This window comes from Leopardus geoffroyi, chromosome E3 (genome assembly GCF_018350155.1).
Source record: "Leopardus geoffroyi isolate Oge1 chromosome E3, O.geoffroyi_Oge1_pat1.0, whole genome shotgun sequence".
Lineage (NCBI taxonomy): Eukaryota > Metazoa > Chordata > Mammalia > Carnivora > Felidae > Leopardus > Leopardus geoffroyi.
The window spans coordinates 32,434,638-32,456,235 of NC_059340.1; the positions used below are offsets into that span (position 1 = coordinate 32,434,638).

General features: G+C 55.5%; 1 protein-coding gene and 1 long non-coding RNA gene across 2 annotated transcripts in view; one reads left to right on the forward strand and one right to left on the reverse strand.

Moving 5' to 3' along the window:
• Positions 1–857: 857 nt before the first annotated feature.
• Positions 858–21,598, forward strand: part of LOC123589086 — a gene marked incomplete at its 5' end in the record, with an annotated part of 131,390 nt that continues 110,649 nt past the window's right edge. Inside the window, 8 exons of the mRNA XM_045460727.1 lie at positions 858–1,136; positions 6,487–6,590; positions 8,669–8,834; positions 14,697–14,924; positions 14,998–15,144; positions 16,834–16,978; positions 19,125–19,283; positions 20,033–20,157. Coding sequence (XP_045316683.1) covers positions 858–1,136; positions 6,487–6,590; positions 8,669–8,834; positions 14,697–14,924; positions 14,998–15,144; positions 16,834–16,978; positions 19,125–19,283; positions 20,033–20,157 — 1,353 coding nt within the window. The remainder of the gene's footprint in view (positions 1,137–6,486; positions 6,591–8,668; positions 8,835–14,696; positions 14,925–14,997; positions 15,145–16,833; positions 16,979–19,124; positions 19,284–20,032; positions 20,158–21,598) is intronic.
• LOC123588745 lies at positions 11,944–13,315 on the reverse strand. Its single transcript, XR_006707998.1, has 2 exons — positions 12,876–13,315; positions 11,944–12,385 (listed from the first exon to the last, which is right to left on the reverse strand). It is a non-coding gene; the product is annotated as an uncharacterized LOC123588745 (long non-coding RNA).

Sequence of the window (21,598 nt, forward strand, 5' to 3'; positions counted from 1 at the left end):
GATTCGGTGGCCTCCAGGACAGTCACAGAGTTGTGCGTCTATCATGGCAGCTAACTGTAATATTTTCGTCACTCCAAAAAGAAATTTCATACCCAGGACACCTGCGTGGCTCAGTTGGTTGAGTGTCTGACTCTTGATTTTGGCTCAGGTCATGATCCCAGGGTCGTGGGATCTCAGGATTGAGCCCTGTGTCGGGCTCTGCTCTAAGTGTGGAGTCTGCTTGAGGTATTCTTCCCCCTGCTTATGCTCTCTCTCTCTCTCTCTCTCTCTATTTATTATTTTTTTTTTCAACGTTTATTTATTTTTGGGACAGAGAGAGACAGAGCACGAACGGGGGAGGGGCGGAGAGAGAGGGAGACACAGAATCGGAAACAGGCTCCAGGCTCTGAGCCATCAGCCCAGAGCCCGACGCGGGGCTCGAACTCACGGACTGCGAGATCGTGACCTGGCTGAACGACTGCGCCACCCAGGCGCCCCTCTCTTTCTCTCTTTAAAATTAAAAAAAAAAAAAAATTAAAATTCACACCCATCTGCCATCATTCTCTATCCCCCTGGCCCCAGACAACCTCTCTGCTCTCTGGATTTGCCCATTCCGGGAGTAGCGTGTAGATAGAATCATACGGTATGTGACCTTCCGTGGCTGGCCTCTTTGACCTCCGATAATGTTTCAAGGTGTCTCCACGTTGTATCGGGTGTCTGACCTTTTTATTGCTGAGTCGTCATCTGCACGGAGGGACTTGGCATGTTTTCTCTGTCACTCCCAAGAGCGCTTTGGAGGTAGCCTGTTTGACTGGCCCTCATGGATGGGTATAAAAGTTGTTTCCCATCTTTTGCTGGTAGCCGCAGCTCGGCCATGATTTTCCTCGTGCCTGTCTGCCCCACCCCCTTTGCCGGAAACATGCGGAAGTGTTGGCAGGGTTGGGGGGCGGCTCCCAGGGGGCCTTCTTCTCAATCTGGCCCTGCCCCCCCCATGTGGTCCTCCCCATCTAGCGCCTCCCATATCAGATCCAGACGACGGGGAAGTCACTCCAAGCAGCCTGTTGTACGAGTGGGAGGAAACGCGGTCTCAGGCTTCAGTGGTCACAGTGGCAGTGTCCGTAAGGAAGCTGTGCCAGGCTCAGACCACCAGCTTCGAGGTAAGTGCCTTTGGCAGCCTTAGGCCAGAGTCTGGCCTGGGTCCCAGGGACACCCTCTTCTTTTTTTTGCCAAATCCTTCTTGGTGTTTAGTATCGGGGCTGCTACGTACAGTTGAGCAGGGTGTGTACTGCACAACTGTGCCGGTTACAAAAGCAAAAGAAGGGGAAGAAATCGAGCTGGTGTGTGCCGAGCCTTGTGGCCCAGTGCGGGGAGAAGATGAACAAAGTGGAGGCCTTTCTTTCACTTGCCCGTCTGCGGCCAGACAGTTCTGTTGGGCCCTCGGGCTAACTTTCTGAACCTGGCTTATCCTGGAGATCTCTCCGGAAATCTCTAGCCATACCCAGATCTGACCACTGGAGACTTCCCACCGAGTCCCAACCCATTCAGCCTTCCTTGGAACTGCTGGTCATTTAAAGTGGAGGAGTGGACTTGAGAAGATGGTTTCACTGTCCAGAGAGATTTAGAAGGCTCGAGACATCTGGCTGGTTCTCTCCTTTGTGACTAATGACAGGATTTGTGGGAATACGTGATGCTGTGTCTTCCCCCTGCCTGTCTTGTTCTGAGATAGAGCCCCGCACCCACACGTAGGAGGAGAGGCTGACAGGCTGTCCCTGGGGAAGGAAAAACTACGCGTCTGGGTCCTGTGTCAAGGCTGCCCTCCCACGTTGCCTTCCTATAAGAACCTTCCGTGTTCCCAGGAATGACGTTCCCGTCAGCGGGGCCCAAACTGGCCAGTTTGCTCAGTTGGGGAACCATTTAGTTTGTTCGGCAAGATGAGACCCTTATTACTACGTACTGGGCACTGTTCTCGGCCCTTAGAATGAAGGAGACAGGTACCGTCCTGGCTTTTACGTAGCATGAAATCCAGGGTGACGGGAGAGGGACTGTACCCACCACAGGTGATGAGGATTTCAGCTGTTGATGAGCGCTGGGAAGAGAACAGAGTAGGGATGTGGCTGAGTGACCGCTTGGGACCAGGGTCTAAAGCAGAGGTCATTGGAGTGGAGCCCTGGGGTGGTCCCTTGACAATCTAGGGGCGAAAGTGCTCTGAAAAGAGCTTGAAAGAACCAGAGTCCAGAGTCTGAGCCCTGGGGACGCGTTTGGGGAGCTGGCCGCCCAGCCTCGCGGGAGCGGGACGGTGAGGACCGGGGGGGCCACCTCCTGCAGAGCCTCATGGTCAGGATAATTTCCGGAACATTCTAGACACATCTTGATCTTTGTTCCACCATCCCTGCCATTCACCACTCTGGGCTGGGTGTCACCAGTGACATTTGGGAGACTTTGTCTGCCTCCGCACCTGGGATAATGAGTAAGGACACCCACAAACCTGTGAATGTCCTGGACCCCTAGGGGCTGGGGGGTCACGTAGAGCAGGAAAGGGGGGTCAGAGGTGCTGGCATGGGGTATAATTTTAAGTGATGATGGAGGTGACACTGAGTAGGGGTCGGAAGAGCTGTGGATGTGGGTGGCTGGTGGCGGTGGAGGGGAGCCACAGCACATACTCCGGGGTAGGAGCTGCTCGGGGAGTCTGAGTGGCAGGGTGGTTGGTGGGGGCCTGTGGCTGGCGCCCAGTGGGAAGCACGAGAGGGGACGAGGGTCCCCTCGGTGGAGCTCACAAATCCCTTTCTCTTGGGGTAGTGGGGAGCCTTGGAAGGTGTCGTACAGAGGAGGGAGGTCGCAATCTGATGTGCATTTTAACGTTCCCCCTGTGGCTAAGGCTGGAGAACAGACCGAGCGCCAGGTGGGATGCAGGGAGCCCAGGCGAGAAGCTCTTGTGGTAACTTAGGGGGACATACAGGAAGGGGGTCTGGGAGACGAAGGGAGAAGGGTCAGATTCAGATGGACACGATGAAAACAGGTATTTTTATAATATATTGAGGATGTAGAGACTGTGTTTATACCTACTGATTACGTTTATTGACGATGAAACAGAGTAGAATATATTGAATAAACAGACCGTGTGTTATATCTGTGTCTACTGGATGCATATTGAGCACACATATACATACATTTTGTACATGTGTGTATATATGGCAGAGACACACGGGGGAACCAGGAGCCAGTCTCCAGCTTGCTGGTCCCGTGTGCCTCACCCTGGGGGTTTCGTGGGAGCCAGAAAGAAAGGGGCCATCTGCCTCGCAAGGCTACAAGTCACCAGCTGGTTAGGAAGTGACCAGGCCAGCTGTCAACCCAGGCAGCCTGTCCCCCCAGCAGGGTTCTTACCTTGACATTCCTGGCACCTTGGGCCAGATCGTTCTTGAGTGGGGAGGGGCTGTCCTGTGCCTCTCGGATGTTCAGCAGCGTCCCTGGCCTCTGCTCACCAGAGGCCAGCCTCACCCCTATCGCAGCTGTGACAGAAGTGTCCCCAGGTGGTTCCACATAGCGCCAGGGGAGTAAGGTCGCCCTCGCCGAGAACAGCCACTTTGTAGCCTACGTTCTAACTGTCATGTGGCTCACCCTCAGGAAGTGCTTGGAAACCACAGGACAGGCCCGCTTCCCTCGTCTGGCCCCCAGAGCATCCTCTGACTCCCTGGCCGGGCCCTTCCCCAGGAGAGGTGGCTCAGAGCAAGGCGTACTCGGGGCCTCCGTCTTGCTTCCTGGAGACTGGCAGTGCGGGCCCCCGAGGGCACAGGGCGGCTGTTCTGTATTTATAGCCCAAGAAAGGAAATAAATTGTTCTCCCTGGGGAGGTCCTCCCCAGCTGGCAGGTTGCTGCTGAGGACCTTGTTTCTGAAAGTGGCTTTTCAGGGATGCCTCAGTGCCCACGGAGCAGCTCCTCGGCCCCCTGGAGGTCTGGGGGGCCCGCCTGGTTGCCCTGGGGACCAGCCTTGCGGGCTTCGGCTTGGGATGCCCTTGCTCGTCCCCATTGTCGCTGGGCAGGAGACAACATTGGTTTTTTCAGTCAGGAAACAAAACCAGGACTCCTGCTCAATAGAGAGCAAATTCTGCGGCCTGACCCTCGCCAGAGAGGCCCTGGAGTTTCGACGTGGGGGGCAGGGGGCTGTGATGGCCAGAAGCATCCGTAGATGATGCAGGAGGAGGTGAGAAGTGAGGCAGGGTGGCACAGCCCCACCCCCACTGCCAGGGAGGACTCCAGGCAGAGGGCTCGGCTCTTGGTTACCATCTGGTATTCTAAGAATATGGAGCCCAGGTCATGGGCCTTTATTAAACACTGACTGTGTACAGCCAAGGGTTTTAGGGGCCGTGTAGACCGTGGTATGTCAGAGGTGATGGTCCAAACCCTGCAGGTCGGTTGTTAAACACAGCCATTCTTATTAACGATCGTGTTAGAAATAAGCCCATGTTAAGGGCACCTGGGTGGCTCAGTCAGTTGAGTGACCGTTGATTTCGGCTCAGGTCGTGATCTCATGATTCGTGAGATCGAGCTCCGCTTTGGGCTCTGCGTTGACAGGGTGGAGCCTGCTTGGGCTTCTTCCTCTCTCCCTGTCTCTTTGCCCCTCCTGCACGTGTGTTCCCTCTCGCTCTTAAACACCAAGGGAAAAAAAAAAGAGAAGTCACATTAGAAACAAAGGTAATCAGTGTTCAAAACCATCACTTGCCTGCCTGTGACCTTGACACCTGTGACCAGGGTGTTTGCTCCTGCTGTAGGCGTGGGTGGTGACATGACCTGCTCTCGCGCCTCCGTGCTGCTTTTTCTAAGTCTGCGTCCAGTGACAGCACGTGGGTACACGGGCAGCTGGAAAGGGGCCACAGTGGGAGTGTTGACATCATGGGACTTGGCAGCTGCCAGAAGTCCGGGCTTTCTTTTTTCTTGTTTGTTTGCCCACCCCCACCCCATGCCCTCAGGCAGGGGACACCGGTGAAGAGTGTGGGTTTAGGAGCTAGGTGGCCAGGGTCCAGTGCTCGACTCTGCCACTTAGGGGTGAGGCCACCGGCACCTGAGTAAAGCCCTCAGAGTGTCCCGGATCTTCTCTGTTAAGGGGGGATAACGACCCCCACTCCCCGTGGGCTGTCGCGCGCGGGTCAAATGAGACGGTGCGTGCACGCGACCTAGAACGGTGCCTGGCACGCAGCAGAGGTACAAAGCGACCGGTGGTGGTCGTGGTGGTGTTCGCGTTAGGATCGTGCGTGCTTGTTAGTAGCGGACGGGCTTCTCCCTTGTCTCGCTGCTGGAGGGGAGAACCGGAGGCGGTGCTGTGATCCTTCCTGCTGTGGCTGACCCTGGAAGGCTAGTCCTGATGCCCACACTCGGGGCCGGAGGCCTCCCCGGAGGAGGCGGCATACTCCAGGGTGGATACCCGGCCTTCCCCAGGTGGCCAGGTGCTCAGCCAGGCACAGCAGTTGTTGGAGGGCTTCAAAGCGTGAGTGTCTCAGCCCAGAGAATCTCGGGTGATGCCGAGCTGAGCCCATCTAGAAGGCAGGCAGCAGGCCTGGAGTTGAGAGTCCCCAGGGGTGGCTGCCCCGAGCTGGGCTGACAGTCTTGAAGGCCAATAGCAGTCAGGGCCTGCCGTGGTGGTGACAGTCGAAAGGCAGAGCTAAGGGTAGCCTCCAGCTCCACAAAGAGAAGGCACATCATAGGAACGCTGTCCGGACCCCGGGGGCCAGATGTGCTGTCCGGAGGGGTGGGTGGGCCGAGCTGGCCAGTGAGGGGCCTGTTGTGCAGCCTGCGTCTTGCCCGGCCAAGCTGTGTGCTCGAGAACTGGGTGCCTGCCACTCAGCACGGGAGGCCAGAGGCTGGGCGAGTGGGTCCCAGCCCCAGCAGAGCCCTGGCTGGCCAGGCGTGGGTTAGGGAGCCTCGGTCCTGGCCTTGGCCAAGCCCGGGGGAGGCGTGGGGACTGCCAGCAGGAAGCCAGGACCAAATCACCTATCTCCGGAAACCTGAGGGGTGTGTGGTCTGAATACGCCCTTTTATTCTATATTTTTTTTCATTAAAGATATCAGAAACGATTGCCATCTCACCGACTCCATGAAAGAGGCTGAGACTCAGCCTAGATCGTGGTCGCGTGAACATTTAGTGAGCTTTTGTTAGAGCGTAAAGCCCACAAAGGCAGATATCCTGTCTGTTCCCCCCCCACCGCCTCCTGCTTATCCCCAGCCCCTAGGTGTAGTGGCTGGCACACAGTAGGTGCCCAGTAAATGCTGGTTAAGTTAAAGAATAGAAATGGACCAGGCTGCGTGCCAGGAATTTGGGAGAGAGAAGCCCAGACATGTGGCCTCATTTCTTTGGATCTTAGGACACTTCAGGTGGAAGTTGCCAATACATGTCCCACTTTCTTTGCCGTCCTGTCTGAAGGCAGGGGAATGGAGTAGGTGACCCTGTGCCCCCCACCACCCCCCGAGGCTGCCAGGGGAGGAGGTGTGGCTCATGCTTCCCCCCCCTGATTCCCAGGCTGCAGAATTGTTCCTGACGCTGGTATTAGAGCTCCAGGGACTCTCCCCAGATGAGCTGCTGGAACTCTGGAGACAATCTTCTTTTAAATGCCGGGACAACTGGTAAGGGCCTTGCTGCGGGGGAGGGGGGACCGGCCCGGGAGCTGGCTGGCGGTCCTGGTGGGGCTGGGCCATCTTGGCCCCGTCCCGGGTCCCCCCTCTGAGGGCTGCATGGTGCTATCTCGTCTCGTCTCGTCTCATCCCTGTGATACTGACTCGTCCTTCGTTCTGGGACGTCTGCCAAGAAGGTGATTAAGCGGGGAGTCTGGAGGTTCCCACGGGCTGGCGGGGGTGGGGGGGCCTTCTTGTGACTCAATCTGAAGGGCCTGGCAGTATAAATACAGGCATTGTTCTCTCCCCCAGACGGGGACCCTCTTGCAGAGAGCTGGAATTAGCATTCCAATGTGCCTTGGGTACCCTTCTGGCCACGGGTGGGGGTGCGGGCCGGGCTGGGGTCCCACCCCCTGGACCCCACTGACGTGGGGCCAGCAAGGGGTGAACAGAGACCCCGGGCGCCGAGTGTCTGAGGAACTCTGTGGGCTCTGGGCTGTCCTGGGGAAGCCTGGGGCTCCCTCCCCAAGTCCTGCTGCTCTCCAAGCTCCTGAGCTCCAGACATCTGGGACTTTCTCACAGCCTTTCAAAAAGATCTCAAAAAGCCTGCTTCAGATCCTGTGTCTGCCTCTCCCCTGCCCATGTTCTGTCTCTCTCCCTCTCTCAAAAATAAATAGAAAACATTTTTTGAAAAGATCTCACGAAGGTTATCAGTCCAAAATATGAAAGAAAAAAAAACCCTGCAAAATCAACACGACCAAATGTCTTAGTGACTGCACAGCCTAATAGCTAATGGAGAGGCACCTCCTGAAACCCTTTCTCTGTATCCTCTCGTTGAACCCTCACTAGGACCCCGTGGGGTAGGTGGCTTTTTTTTTTTTTTAATCCCTACTTCATGTTTGCGCAGGGAAGCCAAGGCACAGAGCAGTTAGGAAACCGACCCAGAGTCACACAGCAGAGTTGGGATTTTGAACCCAGGCGGTCTGTGCTTCTCCGTCTAGTACTTACGGGCTTGAATAGAAGTGATGTTTGACTTAGGTGTGTTTTAATTCTGTGTGACCAAGGCAAGGGCCCTCAGGTCCTCAGGAGGAACGAAGTGCCTGTTTCCCTGGTGACCTCCCCCGTCTGCTGCTCTGCATTTTCCTACAAGACCCTAGGTCTCATCGGCCCATTGTACATGTTGGGAGTCAGGGAGGCGGGAGGACCCATCCCAAATCTAGGACTTTCTGAGAAGACAGATGCTCTTCAGACAGTTCTTGTGTCCATGAGGCTGCCTTCACTTCTCGCCCGAGTGTGGTTCCCCAGGGCCCAGATTTGTGGCAGAAAGAGGAGGTGCGAGGGTGAGAGGTGGGAAGAAAAGGGAGGATGTCGCTCAGAGGAAGTGACCTGTGTGTTCCAAGGACTCTCGGGCATGTTGGGGCTGGTCCATCAGCATTCCCATTTTTGAGATGAGCAAATCGAGGCCAGAGACTATTGACAGGCAGATGATGAGGTTGGGGGTGGGGCGTCTGGTCGTGGGCAGGCGTGGGCTGGCTTGTGGGGCCCCCCGCTCTGGGAGCCTCCCGTTTCTGCGGTGATGCTGGGGATCTGCCTCCCATTCGGTCACATTCCTACTCAGAGCCACCATTGTATCAAGGTTGAAAACCTTTTCTGAGCTTCGGAACCTTTCTGCCATCTCAGAAAAGAAAAGAAAAATGCTGATATTGGCCCAGGACTGAGCATCAGAGGCAACCTGCCAGTTGTTGGTTCCTGTTCGATGCCAGGGGTCACCTGCTTGGTGACCGAGGCAGGTTTTAGCAGAGCATTGGGCGCTTCTAATGTGGCCCCAAACCGCTGTTTCCTGGGTGGGCGGACTGGCCAGGGTCGGGACTGGGCTGCTGTTATCCTTGTGAACCCTGTAAGCCAGGCTGCTTGCGTCCCAAGCCCAGCTCGACCCCTTCCGGGGTGTGTGATCCCAGACACGTCCCCATCGTACTTCTCGGAGCCTCAGAGTGTCCCGGGATGACCCGAGGCCACCTCGAGATGAGTCCGAAGGCGCTCAGGATGTGCGGGCCACCTCTGTGACATCCCTCTGTCTCTCTTGATCTCAGGCAGCCGCTGGTGGACGCCCTGCCCTCCTGTGGCACCGAGCCCTGTGTGGGCCTCATGAAGGACCTCATCCTGTCCGGAGAGGTAGAGGTGGACGAGATAGAGGCGTGGCTCTGGTCGCTGGCCTTCATCCCACAGCCCACAGATGCCATGGTCCACACGCTGCTGGTGAGCCCCTGCTCCCCACCCGGCCCCCTGGCATCCCTCCCTGACTTAGCAACCGATTGGACACAGGGGGTGACCCGCTTTCGTCAGGGCTCTGAGCCAGCCCCTCGTGCTGCCAGTGGGGACAGAGCAGCGAGATCTGGGTTTGAGTCTCAGCAATGTGCCTTCCAGCTGTGTGACTGTGGGCAAGTGGCTTAACCTCTCTGAGCCTGTTTTCTGATCCGGAAGATGGGGATGGAATAAGAACCTTCCTCCTGGGCTGGTGGGAAGAGACGGGGCGATGCATGTAAATGGATTCTCCCCGTGTCTGGCACAGAGTCTGAGCGCTTTAGGTGAGAGCTGTTCTTGTTATTATACACAAATACGTTTATTGAGTCTTGAAACTAGGAAGCCTGTGTGAAGCTAGGCCAAGGATTTCTGATCACCTGGAGGTCTTAGTTAATCCTGATGATGCCTCTGTGAAGTAGGTGCTTTGATTACTGCAAGTGGGGAAACTGAGGCCCGAGGAGGCTGGGAAGCTTGCCTAAGTGTCCTCACTTGCCTGCGGGCACCGTCACTTGTTGTTCCTCACCCTGCTGTGCCAGGCAGGTAGTGGGCGAGGATTCAGGGGCCACCAGCAGGGAGCAGGGGTGAACACGCTTAAGAGCTGGTGACAGGCAGCCAGGGTCCCCGGGAGCGGCAATGACCCCTGCCTCGCCAGTGGGGGAGGACGTCTCCAGCAGGATCTTTCAGTCCCTCGTGCTGGTCGGGCTCTGGCTGACTCTCTGGGCAGAATATAGGGAGCACTCACCCCTGACCCCTGACCACGGACTCCAGGGTTGGCTGTGGGGCCGGTCCAGGCAGGCTCTGTGGTTGGCTCTGCTCAGCAGACACAAGTCAGGCCCTGATTCAGAGCCAGGCTCAGGCTGGCCCCCACTGGGGGCATCCCCCACGGCTTATGGCCCGACAGGTGACAATCTGGCCACCAGGGGCACTAGTGCTGTCCGGGAGCCACCAGGGCTCAGTCAGTGCCTGCAGGGTCAGTGTCCTCGAGACCGTTTGTTCGGCACAAGTGGGGTGGTTAAAAGGGCAGGCTCCGGTTCTAGACCTCCAGCTCCAGATCGCAGCTCTGTCTCTTACCAGGATGACCTACAGCCGGGCGCTTGCCTTTTCTGTGCCTCAGTTTCCCCCTCTGTGCAGTGGGGTGATGCATAATGAGACTCTGTGGATCAAGGGGCTGTCGTGATGCGTACCAAGTGTCACCTGTGCGGCTGGTGTCGCTGCTGGGACCACTTGTTAGGGATACGGGGTGGGCGGGGTCCCTCAGCTGACAGAGCCCAGGGTCTCGTCCGCCTACTTGGCTTGTCCTCTACGCCAGAGCTGGCCCCTCTCTGGACTGGTTTGCTCGTTCTCTCGTCCAGTCCACAAGGACAGAGTGTGCCGGGCGCTTGTGGGGCGTGTGTCCAGGATGCAGACTTGCTTTTAGCAGCCTGGAAGGGGTGGAGAGAAGGAAGAGGGGGAGGGGGAGGGGGAAGAGAAAGAGGGGGAAGGCGGTAGGCAAGAGAGTTTAAAAACATTTTTTTTAATGTTTATTTTTGAGAGAGAAAGAAGCGAGAGAGAGCGAGTGAGCGGGTGAGGGGCAGAGAGAGAGAGAGGGAGACACAGAATCTGAAACAGGCTCCAGGCTCTAAGCTGTCAGCACAGAGCTCGACGCGGGGCTCAAACTCACGCACCATGAGATCATGACCTGAATGGAAGTCAGATGCTTAACTAACTGAACCACCAGGCGCCCTGAGAGTATTTTAATATACTTTTTCTTGTGGAGTAATTTTCGGTGTGCAGAAGGGTTGCAAGTCTAGTACAGAGTTCCTGTGTATCCGGGCCTGGTTTCTCCCATTACTAATGTCTGACGTCACCAGGGCATATTTGTCACATCCAAGGAACTGACCTTAGTACGTTACTTACTAAACTTTAGCTGTTCAAATCCCACCACCTTCCCCACGGTGTCCTCTGTCGGACCCACTGTCCCAGGGGGCCGCATTGCAGTTAGGGGTGTGTTTTTAGTTACATGTCAAAGTACCCAATCAGGAGACTGTGCTACTCCTAAGTGTCCTGTGTGACATTTGTCCACCTGGGCAACCAGAAGAAGACGGAGGACATTTCCTGCTCCCCTCCCCCACCCTGTGTCCTTCCTGGTCGGGGACGTCAAAGATCATGGGGATTCTGACCTTTCCGGCAGTCCCTCACTCTTGCCCGCTCTTGACATTGTCCCGTGAGCTCATGTGCACCTGGAGTCGGGCTTCTTCCTCCCATATTCTCTGTGAGACTTGTCCGTGCTGTGTGTGTGTGTGTGTGTGTGTGTGTGTGTGTGTGTGTGTGTGGACTCTGTTCCATTGCTGGGCCCTATGCTGCCTCTTTGCCATTTCCTCTCTTAGTGGTGTCTCTTGATGAATGTAACTTAGCAGTTCTTGGTTTGGGAAATGCAGGCTGTCTGTCTTTTCCAGCTCGTGTTTCATCTCCCCAAGTTGTGATGCATCTTCTATCGTTTTCTATCAGCTTGCCTGTCTGGCCTCTGGGGGAGGCTTGATTTGGGGGCAAGACGAGTGGGTTTTCAAGTCCCGTTGGAAAAGGGAAATCAGTTGTATGAGGGTCATAGGCCTGGGGAATATTTTATCTTTTTTTTTAAGAATTTTTTTTAAATGTTTTTATTTATTTTGACACAGAGACAGAGCGTGAGCAGGGGAGGGGCAGAGAGAGAGGGAGACACAGGATCCGAGGCAGGCTCCAGGTTCCGAGCTGTCAGCACAGAGCCCCATGTGGGGCTTGAACTCACAGACTGGGAGATCCAGCCTGTGTCACTGAGCCACCCCGGCGCCCCGGGAAAATTTTATCTTTAAAAATTAGAAAGGGGGGGCACCTGAGTGGCTCATTCAGTTAAGCGTCCGATTTCAGCTCAGGTCACGATCTCACGGTCCCACGGTCCGTGAGTTCCAGCCCCTCATCGGGCTCTGTGCTGACAGCTCAGAGCCTGGAGCCTCTTTCAGATTCTGTGTCTCTGTCTCCCTCTGCCTCTCCCCTGCTCATGCCATTTCTGTCTCAAAAATAAACAAACATAAAAAAATTAAAAGAGAGAACCTTTTAAGCAGACTTTTAGTTGAAGTGTCACCAAAGCTTTTTTTAAGTTAGAGATTTTTGTATTAGGAGCCAGTGTTCTGATTCTCGTGAAGTCAAGGAGGGCTCGCCGTTCTGGGCAGACATCCCTGCCCCCCTGTCCCTCGGGCAGCCAGTGATCCCACAGGGTCCTTGCTGCTCTGGGAGCCCTGACCTCATGCTGGCCCCGCTGTCCTGCAGCTCCCAGCCGGCCAAGGGGCCCCAGCCACTTGGCCTTCCCCGCTGGGCCCTACCTCGCTTCTCGTTCCATCTTTGGTCCCTGGAGGGCCCAGTCTGCCCTTGCCTATCCCTGGCGGCCTTCCTGGGGCAAAGCCAGTAGAGAGCGAGACCTCTGATGGGGGGAACCGTCCTCCACAAGCCCGGCTGTCTTCTCTCCACGGTTCATGTCCCCTGCTCTCCCTCCTCTGTATGGAGGAAACAGGGAAGATTGTTCTCAGTTGATAAATCTCGAGTAACATTGAATGTGCTCTTCCAAGCCACATATCCCTTTCCTTTCACAAAGAAAACACACACGGAGACATACATACCAAAACACACACATATGTGAAAGTAGAGGTGCCTATACACAGACATGTCATGGGCACACACACAAAGATACTCACAGGGACAAGTGCGGACATCCACCCATAGCTGGGTGCACACACACACACACCAGGCTATACTGGGACGTGCACACACACACACACATTAGGGCAGGCATGTATACACACAGGGCACACACCCATGTTGGTACGTGTGCACACGCACGCACTGGGACATGTGCACCCCGACCCCCATGTATACTGGGAAAAACATACACTCCCATAAGGGAACACAACACGCGTGTTTACACATACCACATACGAGAGCACACACGCAGACACCCACACAACACCCTGCTGTGGACACACAAACTTGGTGGACAGCAGGAGTCTAAGAGAAGAACAGAGGTGGTATAGACATTGCATTTTCCCAGGCTGCCAGGCCGTCGCTGCTCTGGGTGGTGTGGGTGTGGGGTAATAGAAGCCACTGCCCGATGCCCATGCCCAGACCTGGTTTCCGCAAGTTGAGAATATGTATTTAAGGAGCAGTGACTATGGGGTAACGTCCTGCCCGGGAGCCAGACCCTTCAGGGTTACGTCTTGGCCCCACCTCTTTGTGGGCTGGGTGACCGTAGGCAAATTACTTAATCTCTCTGTGTCTCACGATTCAATCATGTGATCTGTGTGACATGTGAACAGCAGAACCGGGCACACAGGGAGTGCCATGTCAGTGTTTTTTATTAAAATCCATCTTCCTAGGGTCGCCTGGGTGGCTTAGTTAAGCGTCCGACTTCTGCTCGGGTCATGATCTCGCGGTTCATGAGTTCGAGTCCTGCGTCCGGCTCCGTGCTGACAGCTCCGAGCCTGCAGCCTGCTTTGGATTCTGGGTCTCCCTCTCCCTCTGCCCCTCCCCTGCTCGCATCTGTCTCTTTCTCTCTCAAACATAAACATTAAAAAAATTTATAAATAAAATCTATCTTTCTGGCTTTTCCCCCAAGAGGCCTAGAACCAGCGCTTCCCTATCCCCCACTCACCCCACCCCCCTTTGCTTTCCTCTGATTTGAAGGCTCCAGGGCCCTGGTGTAGGGGTGGCTGAGCGTCTTGGTGGGACCCTGTCGCACAGCTGGAAGGGGCCGGGGTCTGACTCAGCCTGGGCTCAGTTGCTGCTGCTGCTGGGAGGCCCCTGGAGAGATGAGCCTGCTTGATGTGGGTGGGTAGGGCAGTGTAGCCCCCACGGCGGGGACTGGGGTCTCCTGATCCTCAGGGAGTGAGACCCAAGAGGCCCCAGCATGTGTTGGAGGGTGGGGCTGGTGGCAGGAAAGTGTCGATTTCCACGCCGTTGGGAAGCTGGCGGAAAAAGAGCTGTCATTTAAACATTCAGCTTGCAGGTAGAGAAGTTAGGTTAAAAGCCAAGGTCATAGAGACTGCACGCCTCACCCCGTTACGGCACAGGACTGCCTCCCTTTCCTCGGGTTTATTGAGGCGAGATGGGTGTGCGCGTGCGCATGTGTGTGCGCACGCGCTTGCTGGCGTGAGCGGGCGCGCGCATGCGCGCGCTCGCCACACGCCAGCCGCTCCCCGCTGATGTCTGCGCGTCTGGCCCCGCTGCGGTGAGCCGCCGAGAGCGCTGTGACAGGAGCATTTACACCGTGGAAATTGGACAGCGCTACCCACGAGAGTCTGCAGTTTCTCCGGGTGGTTGCTAAGCATTTACCCCGACGCCCCCGGCCCCCCCTACCCCCCGTGTTGTTTCCGCCTTCCTCCTCCAAACTGGTGACTGAGCCTGGGGTTTCCCAGCCTCGCACTGTCGACCTCTGGGGTGGACAGTTCCTCCTGGGTGCCAGAGGACCTTCAGCGGCATCCCCGGTCTCTGCCCCCCGGGATGCTGGCGTGTCTGCGTCTCAGTTGTGACAGCTGAAACTGTCTTGAGACATCAGCGACAGTCCCCTGCCCTGCGTCCCCCTAACGGCCTTCTCCCTCCTTGATGCACCTAAGCGTCACTTAGGTCCTTTGGCAGGTGCTCCGTGGACAGGCCCCACCACACGCCAGTTTATTCAGACTCGCGGGGTAGGGGACCCAGGTCTCTAGGAGTCTGTGTGCAGCCAGGGCGGGGGCCTATCTTTACGCGGCCGGGCCTGTGAAGGGCCACTTAGCAGCCTTCTCGGCTGGGGTGGGGGCCGGTTTCTGTCCCCAGCCTCTCCTGCAGACCCCGGGGGCCAGCCCCAGCGCCTTTCTGGGCATCTCGGCCCTGGCGCACAACCTCTGTGCCTCTCTGGACGGGCCCTGCGGACGTCTGCCTGGTGTCGGCTCCCTCGTGAGGATCCTGGGAGAGGCCTTGGATGCCAACTGCACCCTCCAGGAGCCCTCGGACACTGACCAGGTGAGGGAGACCGGCATCCTGGGCACAGCCTGTGCCACGCAGGTGAGTCCTCAGCTGTGCAGGTGAGGTGAGCACCCCCACCAGGCCTCAAGGCCCCACCGACGTCTTGTTTCAGCTCGTGCTGAAGGCGATTGGCAACGCGGGCCTGGCGGCCGCCGCTCTCACCCCTGCTCTAAGCGCTTGTGCGTCCGAGAGGAGCTGCCCCCCTGAGGTCCGGCTGGGGGCCATCCAGGCCTTCCGGAGAGTTCCCTGCTCTGCGGACGTGAGCTCCTGTGTGTCGTTCCCTGGGGTTGCGATTGGGCGGCGGTGGGTCTCGAACCACTGTTTGCGAATTCACTTCTTCATTTGTTCATCCGTCGCATATTTACTGGGTACCTACTGTGCACCGGGCACCTGCGTGAATAGGCGTCCGGGTCTCTGTTGACACGGAGCCTGCATCTGGTGTGGGAGGCAAGGACTGATCAAATGAAACACACAAATAAGCGATATGATCACAAACCATATAGAAGCCGTCCTGTGCTGCAAACCCTCTAGTTCGGGGGTCAGCGAGCTCTGGTCCACAGGCCCCACGCTCCCTTGCTGCCTATTTTGCACGAAATACTTTGCTGGAATGCAGCCGTGCCTGTTCATTTGTGTGTTGTCTAGGACTGCTTTTTTTTTTTTTTTTGCTACAGCTACAGAGTAGTCATTGCACGAGACTGCATGGCCCGCAAAGCCAGAAAAACGTACTGTCTGTCCCTTTGCAAAAAAGTTGGCTGACCCCTGTTCTAGAGGCTTCTCTCGCCCTCAAGCCAGAGTCTTGACAGACCTGGCAGGCCCTGTGTGCCCTGACCACTGACTTGCTTATAGCTTTGTCTATTTTCCTCACCCCTACGGCTCTCCAGCCACGCTGGGCTCCTGGTTTTCCTCACTCTGGGTGCGCTTCTGCCGCAGGCCCTTTGCATGGGCTGTTCTCCCTTCCCAGAATGCCTTTCCCCTGGATATCCTGAGGCTTCACTTCTCACTTCCTGTAAGTGTTTGTGTATAAATCACTTTGCAGGGGTCCTCCTTGGCTCTTGCACCTGAAATTACTTATACATTTAAAAAAAAATTTTTTTTTAACGTTCCCTTTTGAGAGGGAGAGAGAGGCAGAGTGTGAACTGGGGAGGGGAAGAGAGAGGTGAAGACACAGAATCCGGAGGCTGTCAGCACAGAGCACACGCGGGGCTTAAACTCACGAATCCAGAGATAATGACACAAGCCGAAGTCAGACGCTTAGCTGACTGAGCCACCCAGGCGCCCTTGAAATTGCTTCCCCATTTAAGTTTTCCCTTTTTGGCATTTATCACCTAATACACATTTCACAGACGAACCACGTTTATTGTCAGTCTTCCTGCACTAGAAAATCACCTTCAGGGAACAGGAGCTGGGTTTATCTTGCTTGTCCCTGTCACCTGGCGCTTAACACAGTGCCGGGCACATAGTAGGGGCTCAGTAAATACTGCTACAAGAGTGGATGGATGGAGGGCTGTGCTCTGAAGGAAACCGGCAGGGGCCGAGGGAGAAAGTCACAGGGTGAGGGAGGTTGCTTGCTTAGGAAAGGGGCCTGGGCAAGCCAAGCCCTTGAGAGGATACCTCCTTTGTGTCGCACACTGTGCTGCTTCTATAAATAAAGTTTTATTAGAAGGCAGCCACACCCATCCATCTACCTGTTGTTACCTGTGGAAAGTGGGGAGCCTTCGGGCTGGGGGATGACGGGGCTCCGCAGTGACCCTACCACCTCCCATAAATGGGCCGCAGGTGGCAGCATCAGGGAGGCCTCCTATGGCGGAGATACTCTCAGAGCCGGGGCGAGGGGGCGACAGGGCCACCTGCTGGAGCCAGAGCAGCTCGGGGGACATGGAACCCCGGGGTGGAGAGGGGTGGGAGGTGGATGGACCCAGGGTGACGGCCTCCCCTCTGCCCGGGCCAGCGATCTGTGCTCTCCCGCCTGTACCAAAGCCCCGAGGAGGACACTGAGATCCGCATCAATGCCTACCTGGCCCTGATGAGGTGTCCTGGCGAGGAGGTGTTCGCCCAGGTGCGGCGCACCCAGGCTGGCGAGCGGTCTACCCAGGGTGAGCAGTGGGAGCTGGGGGTGGGGGCGGGGTTGGCACGGGGCCTCCCACTGGGTGCGAGGCTTTGGAAGCGGGTTCACCTCTGCGCATCAGGTGCTCTCCTAACCCCTTCCTGTTCTCCTTTTCTTGCCACACCCCCTGACCAAGTAGCCTCATGTGCCCGCACGTCCCGTGTATGGCACCTAGACAATCTTGGACAAGTTGCTTCTCTTTCTGGATCTCCGTTTCCTCATCTGTGAAAAGGGATGAAAGCCGCTGACTTCCCTGGTAGCTCTGGCCAGCTCAAGTGACCTAGTGCCCGGAAGGGAGACCTGAGACAGAGGAGGAACAGTATCTCCAAATCTCCGATCCCTTCTAGGGTCAGAGAGTACCCTTTAAACAGGGGCCTCTGGGGCTCCTGGCCGGCTCAGTCAGTTAGGTTTCTGACTCTTGGTTTTTGCTCAGGTTGTGATCTCATGGTTCGTGGGTTTGAGCCCCACCTCGGGCTCTGTGCTGACAGTGTGGAGCCTGCTTGGGATTCTCTCTCTCACTCTCTCTGCCCCTCCACTTCTCTTGCTTCCTGTCTCTTTCTTGCTCTCAAAATAACTAAATAAACAGGGGCCTCTGGCCATAGTTCCTAAACCCGAAAGTGAAGCTTCAAAGAAAAATAAGTTGAACTAATTTTCAAAAATCTTGTGCATGCTACACAGTGAGGTGAGTCCCTGGAGCCCCACAGCCCGGGTTCAAATCCCAGCTCAGCGGCTCCCTGCCTGTGTGCCTTTGGACAAGTTACTAAACCTTGCTGAGCCTCTGTTTCTACATCTGGGAAATGGGGATGATCGTACTAGCGCTATCTCCCTCCTAGAGGGAGCATAAACCGAGTCAATACACAAAGACATTTAGAACGGTTTATCTTTTAAAAATTTAAAGTTTCTTTATTTTGAGAGAGAGAGAGAACGCATGTACCTGTGCACGAGAGAGGGAGACACAGAGTCCCAAGCAGGCTCCTCACTGTCAGCGTAGAGCCCAACGTGGGGCTTGAATTCACGAACCGCCAGATAATGCAAGACCAAGAGGCAGAATCTTAACCGACCGAGCCACCCCAGGTGCCCCTTTCCACCCCCCCCCCTCTTTTTTGAAGGGTGTACACATTTAAAAGTCTGTCGTGCTGTTAGGTTACCTTCTAAAGAAGTGACATCCCCCCGAAAGGAATACAAACGGTACCGCTAGAAGATGTAACTGTTCGTTGGTGGTATCGGGTGGGATGGGATGGGATGTGAGTGGGAGGTGGGGAGAGGCAGCGGTTTTGGTCAAGTAGGCCATTAACCCAAGCCCCCTCACCGAGGAATCAGGGAAGGGGCTCAGCCTTGATGGAGACACTGGGGTAGCAGGCCTGTGTATTGCCCCCTGGGAAGAAAAGCCAGCCTCCACTCTGATCCATGGCGGATTGTTCTAGAAGCTCTCTGCCGGGCATTCTGAGAGCCTGGGACAACCGAGCGGATTGGGGGCTCCCATTTAGACTCTAATATCCCTCATCGGAATCTTTCCCCTGGGTGATCTCATTTAATCTTTACTTCTCCAGAGAGCCTGGGGATCCCTATCCCGAATTGCACGTCACCCCTTTCCCAACCCTGAAAGATACTCATTTCTCTGGGCCCAGGCTTCCTCTTGACTGGTCTGCACCAGCAGCCCTGGGAGATGGGTTGTGATGCTTCATTTTGCAGATGAGGAAACTGGGCCTCAGAGAGGTAGAGTAACCAGCCTAAGGTCACACAGCTCGTGAGTGGTGGACGTGAGATTCAGACTTGGGTCTGACTGTCAACTCAGAGCTTTCCCCACAGTGTCCCCCTCTCCCTTCCGGAAGGCATGTCAGGATGCTGTGCGCGGGCTGGATTGACAAGTTCCATGAAAGCACCACTGTTGGCCGTGATTTCTTGAAATAAAATACGGATAGCTGGGCTCCTGAGAAGCCCCTTGGCTTGTGGAAGTGGCAGGACTTGGGCTACAGGCTCCGGTGGGGTGGGGGGAGGGAGTCTGTTCTCTGGGCTGAGCCAGCTCCAGATCCATCCCTCCCCTCCCCTCCCCTCCCCTCCCCTCCCCTCCCCTCCCCTCCCCTCCCCTCCCCTCCCCTCCCCTCCCCTCCCTGTTGGCTGTGACTGGACTCCAGTGGGTTCCTTTGTGTGGAGTCATCTGCTGCAGCTGCTGGAGACCGATGACCCTCTGAAGCGCGCTCTCCGGGAGACCCTCCCCGAGGACATCCTCAGCCAGGAGTTCCATCCGGAGGCCTGGAAACACTCATCCTATTCTGACATCACCTTTCGCTCAGGTATGGCCATCCTGGGCAGCCGCTGCCCCGCTCTGGGGCCATGAAGTCCTGGGGGACCTGGGAGCTCTAACCCTCGAGGACATGTGGATCGAAGACACTCTTTCCCAGTTGTCACCTGTTTATATGCCACCTGCTTGATTTTTTTGCTCTGTTCCCACCCACCTGCCATTTTTGTTGGAAGAAGTCTAAACTCATCAACTATCAGCCAGTTCATAGCATGCAATGGAGTATTTCTGTCTTTTCTCTAAACTGGTTCTTTTTTAACTTGCATTTATTTCAAAAGGAATCTATTACTACCGTTAATAAAAAAAAAATCAGTTTAACTCTGTAAACGCAAGGTAATCCGGAAAAGGAATACAATGCTGATGAAATAGTGGTGGAAGGTTGGTTCTGTTGCCTGCCTGCGAATTGGGGACCTGTTTTCCCCTGTGTTAAAAGGCACTAAATGGAGGCTGTCACCATCTTGTCGTAATTAAACAGAGCATCCAAAAGGAAACCCCGTTGTAGCTTGGGTACCTCTACTCCCTCGGCCGCTCCCGAAGTCTCTGGGTAGAAAGTGGGGTGCTCACCTGTCAGCAGGGGTGTCCTGATCTTTTCTGGGGCTTTGATGAGGCTAAAGGCAGAGACACCTGTCCTGCTGGAGAGGACGTGCCCCATCTTGCCTTGTCTCAGGCTGTGGCCCCTCGGTGGCCAGACTCTACTCTGTGACAGGTACAGTGTATGCTGATCCTCTCTCTTGGTTCTCCTAGTGTCTGGCAGCCTGGGAGTCAACCTGGAGCGGACCCTTCTCTTTTCTCCAGCCTCCTTCCTCCCCCGTTCCGCCATGACTAACCTGACCATCCACGCCCTAGGTCATGCCTTCAACTTCCTGGAGGTGAGAGGGGGCCCACTCTAGTCGCCTTGGGGCCTCTTCTAGAAGGCCAGGAGTTATCCCATCCATCCATTTTTTCCATATATCACCTCTTGAATCTATTGATCCACTCCTCAGTCTTGTACCCCCTGGTCCTTACATCCATCCACCCACACGTACATACATCTGTCCATCCCCTCGATCCCTCCCTCTCACCCGTCTCTCTTCTCCCTCTCACCTCTGTACCTTCCCACCCATCTGTCCATCTACCCTCTCACCTACCCATCTAGTCACCTGTTCTCCCAGTCAGCCACCTACCTACCCATCCATGTATCCATCCACACACCTACCCGTTCATACCTCTGTATGTTCGTCTACCTTCATCTGTCGTCCATCCATCTATCTATCTGTTTATGTAGCCTCTCACCCATTTCTCCACCAACTTCTCACCCCTGCATCTATTCATCCAGCCTCCTAGTCGTCCACATACACTCCTGTGCACCCGTTCACACACCTGTCCACATATTCATGCTTGTATACATCTGTATATCTGTCATCAATCCAGCCTCCAATCCATCCAATCCATCCATCCATCCATCCATCCATCCATCCATCCATTCTTCTCCTCCGTCTGTTCACTAATGCACCATTATCCCCATCTCTCCATCTACCCTCTTTCCCATCCATCCATCCATCCATCTGTTCTTCTCTCTCACCCACCCATCTGTCTGTTCACCTACCTACCTACCCACAGCTTCATTTTTCTCGCTCATCTATCCATCCTTCCATCCAATCTATCCATCTTCCATTTCCATCTATGCCCATTCGTCTATCCGTCCATCCATATATTCATATTTATCTACCCGCCTGTCATCCATTGCACAAATATCTCTCTTCTACGTGACTTGTGCCAGGTGCTGTACTAGGCTCTGAGAATCTGATGATCAACAGGTAAGATAAGATCCCTGCCCACAGAGGTAAACAGATAAAAAATGAGTAAACATATTGATAAAACAGTGGCAACTTTTAAGTATTGTGTTCGGGAAGGCGAAGTTTGAGCTGTGACCTAAAGGGGGAGCTTGAGCAGCCTAGTGAAGAGCTGGGGTAAGAGCGTCCCAGGCAGAGGCACCAGTATGTGCAAAGGTCCTGAGACAAGAAAGGACTTGGTATGTTCAAGGAGCAGAAGTAGACCAGTAGAGTGAGAGAGATGTAAGACGGGTGTACAGAGAGGAGCAGGGCCACATCGTGGAAGAGTTCTTTAAAAAAATTCGTTTTGGGGCGCCTGGGTGGCGCAGTCGGTTAAGCGTCCGACTTCAGCCAGGTCACGATCTTGCGGTCCGTGAGTTCGAGCCCCGCGTCGGGCTCTGGGCTGATGGCTCGGAGCCTGGAGCCTGTTTCCGATTCTGTGTCTCCCTCTCTCTCTGCCCCTCCCCCGTTCATGCTCTGTCTCTCTCTGTCCCAAAAA